The sequence below is a fragment of the Trachymyrmex septentrionalis genome, unplaced genomic scaffold (genome assembly GCF_001594115.1).
Source record: "Trachymyrmex septentrionalis isolate Tsep2-gDNA-1 unplaced genomic scaffold, Tsep1.0 scaffold114, whole genome shotgun sequence".
NCBI lineage: Eukaryota > Metazoa > Arthropoda > Insecta > Hymenoptera > Formicidae > Trachymyrmex > Trachymyrmex septentrionalis.
The window spans coordinates 108839-112824 of record NW_017304269.1 but is presented as its reverse complement, the minus strand read 5'-3'; the positions used below and the strand labels follow the sequence as shown (position 1 = coordinate 112824).

Below are 3986 nucleotides of genomic sequence, written 5' to 3'. Positions count from 1 at the left end.
ACACACACACACACACACACACACACACACACACACACACACACACACACACACACACAATATACATATCAATATAATCCATAACACTTGAAAAAATAAAAGTAATATAAATCAAGTAATGTTGAGCAAATAAAGAAATGTCATAATAATACGTTATTATATATTTAGACATCGAAAAATACGTCATTATACACTTCTCAACAAAATTAAAGCGCATTTTAAATGCCACGTGTATAAGTAACATTAATAGTTAAGAAATAAAGGCTAAACGGTTAAGCTTTCTGAAATAATTCCGTGTAAATTTATATACCTAAATCCAATCCTGCAAACTACGCACCGAACTTATCTTCGAAATAAGGCCCTTGAAACGCAAGAGGCTTCGATCCACGGCCAAAGTAATATTTTTCGCAATAAAACTACAGATTTTAAGGTGCTTAAAATTATTATAAAAATGTCTGTAAGCATCATTATTACATTAATTGCTAATTTAATTTGTGATATGACTACTTTAGTTCTGTTAAGATTCTAAAGATTGCGTTTCAAGACTGAAAATAAATTTAGCGCATTGCAGTTTGTGTAAGATTGGATTTGTGATATATAAATTCACACAGAATTGTTTCCACACTAAAGATCAAGCTTGACCATTTAGTCTAATTTATTTCTTAACTGTGTGTGTTTACATCGCGGTCTAATATAATACTTTAATATTGTATAATTTCATTATACCATTAAAAATATTATTTCCAAAGAAAATTCATAAAATCTGAAAAATTTTAAGATATTTTTTCAGAAATTTTCATAAATTTAAACTATAATAACAAACTCTTAAAAATATTATGAAATATGAGAATTTTTTAAAGAAAAGCTTATTAAAGATTGCAATTTTCGCAATAAGAAAATTTCAACAACGGGATACGAAGCACATTGTAATCCATGCTATTCTTTATTCGATTAAATTAAAAAGATACTCGCCAATTCGAGCACTTTGATGATGATGGGTAGATGACTTAGAACCTTGTGTCTTTTAGTAGCCGATTGTTGGTTTTCCTGGGCTTCATCCGCCATTCTCACTCGTCGATGTTTTCCTTTTCCGTCGCCCAGTTTGAAGGATTTTCAGTTCGATTTAATGACAATCGATTTTTTCTTCCCTGTGCGTGTCACCCTTACTCGGTTTTAGCGACCCTAAAACGAGAAACGCGATAGATATCGCCCCTAAGGAAGTTGCACGTAAATCGTAGGGTTGAAATCGAAGTGTGTACGACGCAAATAAAAGACTGTAGAACGGATTATTCAAACGATAAGATATTTCACAGTGTTCTTCGTCTATTCCAGGTCAATTTTCCTTGGATAAATGCGTCGTAAATTATTTTTAAATTGAAACTATGCGGTTTTTTTTATACTAAATGATGTCGATATTTAAGTAAATTAACTCTCTCTCTCTCTCTCTCTCTCTCTCTCTCTCTCTCTCAAGTATTAATAATTATATATAAAGTGTTTCCTTAATAATTTCCTTAGTAATGACATTCATATAACAAAAACAAACATTAGCATGTAGTTTGTAACGATTAAGTATAATAAAGATAATTAATAACATTCCATATACACAAGATTGTGTAGTAATTAAAAAGATAAAAGTTAAGTTACAAAGTTGAAAAGTTAATTATTTTAACTTAACTTAGTTACATTTTAGACTCTTAACTTTTTAACTTTATTTAGTTACATTTTATATATCCGTAACTATTAATTTTTTATTTAATTCTTTGAAGTCAAGTCTCAAACATAATAGTATGCGGCAACAGCGATAACTTAAAATGAGGTGAAAATGGCAAAAGTGAGCAAATTTATTACGTGTTGACCAATGAAATTATAAATACTCTAGTGAATTTGTTCACTTTTGTAATTTTCACCTCATTTCAAATTATACGATCGACCCCCAAATTTCAATCTGTCAGAAACCATGTATTTCGATATATCTAGTTTCTGATAGGTTGAAATCTATTATTCTTTATTACTATCGCTACTACCTCGTATTGTGTCTGAAGCTTTAGTCATATTATAAGCCAGAGAGAGTATTTATAATCGAATCTTACTATATAGTAATATAAACAGTAATATCTTACTATACAGTATACTATACAGTATATATAAACAAAACATATAAATAAAATATAGAATATTTTCTAAATGAAGTATATATTTATCATTTCCGTTATTTTAGTTATTTGTAAGACTGAAACCCTGGAATCATGAATTAAGAAAATAAAAAAAAAACAAATTTAACTTTTAACTTTTCAATTACTTTTTTTTATTAACTTAACTTTTAATTCAATTAATTTCATTATAAATTAACTTATATCTTAACTAAGTTAAATTTTCAAGGTTATTAACTTTAACTTAACTTAGTTAAAAAAAAAGTTAACTTATCCAACCCTGCATATATATACAGTATGTACTCGTATTTATAGCATAGTTAATCTTTACTGTCCCGCGTCATTTTTTATTCCTCACCCGCCATCATAGAGTGAGGCGCATTTGCGTTTTACGATTCTATTCTAAAGGATTACAACGTATAATGAGACGAGAGGTTTTCAATTGCAATTTTATTTAATTTCAATCTTCTAATATACGATTAAAAAGCAAATGACAATAAGTAAAACTATGTAATTTTGGCACTTTACCAGCATATACCAGCATATACGACGCGCAAAATTTTGTTCGGGCACCAGTGACCGCATGATGGAGAATAAGACTTAATTATAGTTATTTACAGTTAATTTATATATTTCTAGTTAATAGCTTCAAGCTTCATGAATGTAAATAAGAGGAAAATGGGGAATAAAATTCTTTTTTAATCTCGATTCACACCATTAACTTAAATCCATTAGATTAAGGAAGAATCTCTTTTAAATTAATCATATGACTTTTGTCTTATAAAAGAAAAAAAAATGCAGTATTTTTATTAATACGGCACATTTATGCCCTTCGACGCATTCTGTAACTTGAGAAAATCGATTCTACTCGGCTGTTTTGTACGGGAATGAATACGGAGTTGCATCACGCGAGTTGTGAACTCCGTCGCGGCTGAAACTCGTTGTATCTAAATAGGCCTCAAGGTATACGCTGAATAACAAAACTCCGTCCATTGATTCACCTGACACGCGCTCCGTCCACCACGTGTACCGTCACTCCTATCGCTTCGCCAGGGAAACTCGATTTCACTTCGAACACACTGCCGCGACTCCGAGCGTCCGCTCTCGAAGAACACAACAAAGTTCGTAAAGTGAAGTCAATGGTTGCGCGAGAGAGTCAATGGTTGCGTTCTCTTCTCTTCTTCTTTTACAGTTCTTCTCAATTTGCAGTTAATTCGAGAAAGAGAGAGAGAGAGAGAGAGAGAGAGAGAAAGAGAGAGAGAAGGAGACGCACTCTTCACTTCTCAAAGGACTCAAACGCGGCCGATTGCCGGAGGCGAGTTTAACGCGCGTATATGTTGTTGCGCGTCGCGCAGTACGAGTTGTGACTAGCTGCGACCACGCCGTGCAGCAGTGCAACTCGAACTGAAACGGGAAACCTGAAACGCGCAGAGACTCAGAGAGAACGTACACGCGACACTTTACGAGTCCTCCGCGCAGGCGGAGTACGCTTTACGAGTCCCACGTACGCATATGAGTATTACGAGTACGTTTACGAGCAGGTCGCACGCGCCTTGGGCGTGTAGTTCCGTGCGGTGGACTGTGGTGCCGATACTGCCGATGGAATCGACGCGACGCGACGCGACGACGACGCTTCGATACCATTCGATACTCGGCACCGTTAACCACGCTTAGCTTTCGCTCGCCTTCAGTCGAAGACTGTCATTAACAACTTTCAAAAATTTGCCGTCGCGTTAAATCCTTTCTCCTTTTTCAATTTAATGTTATATATTAACGTTAAGCGTTTATAACATTAACCTTTATAAGATGACAATTAAGATAAATTTAAAAAAAGAA

General features: G+C 33.6%; 2 protein-coding genes across 7 annotated transcripts in view; one reads left to right on the top strand and one right to left on the bottom strand.

Moving 5' to 3' along the window:
* LOC108753487 (adenylosuccinate lyase) overlaps positions 1-3986 on the top strand; it is a 32715-nt gene that overhangs the window by 16400 nt on the left and 12329 nt on the right. The window lies entirely within an intron of this gene.
* Positions 1-3986, bottom strand: part of LOC108753504 — a 9702-nt gene that overhangs the window by 3215 nt on the left and 2501 nt on the right. The window contains exons 1-2 of one of the 5 annotated variants that reach the window (XM_018495143.1): positions 3659-3680; positions 973-1182 (exon numbers count right to left, since the gene is read on the bottom strand). In XM_018495143.1, the coding sequence (XP_018350645.1) occupies positions 973-1065 (93 nt within the window). In that variant the 5' untranslated portion in view covers positions 1066-1182; positions 3659-3680. The other 4 variants (XM_018495133.1, XM_018495115.1, XM_018495108.1 and 1 more) reach the window with 4 other exon arrangements.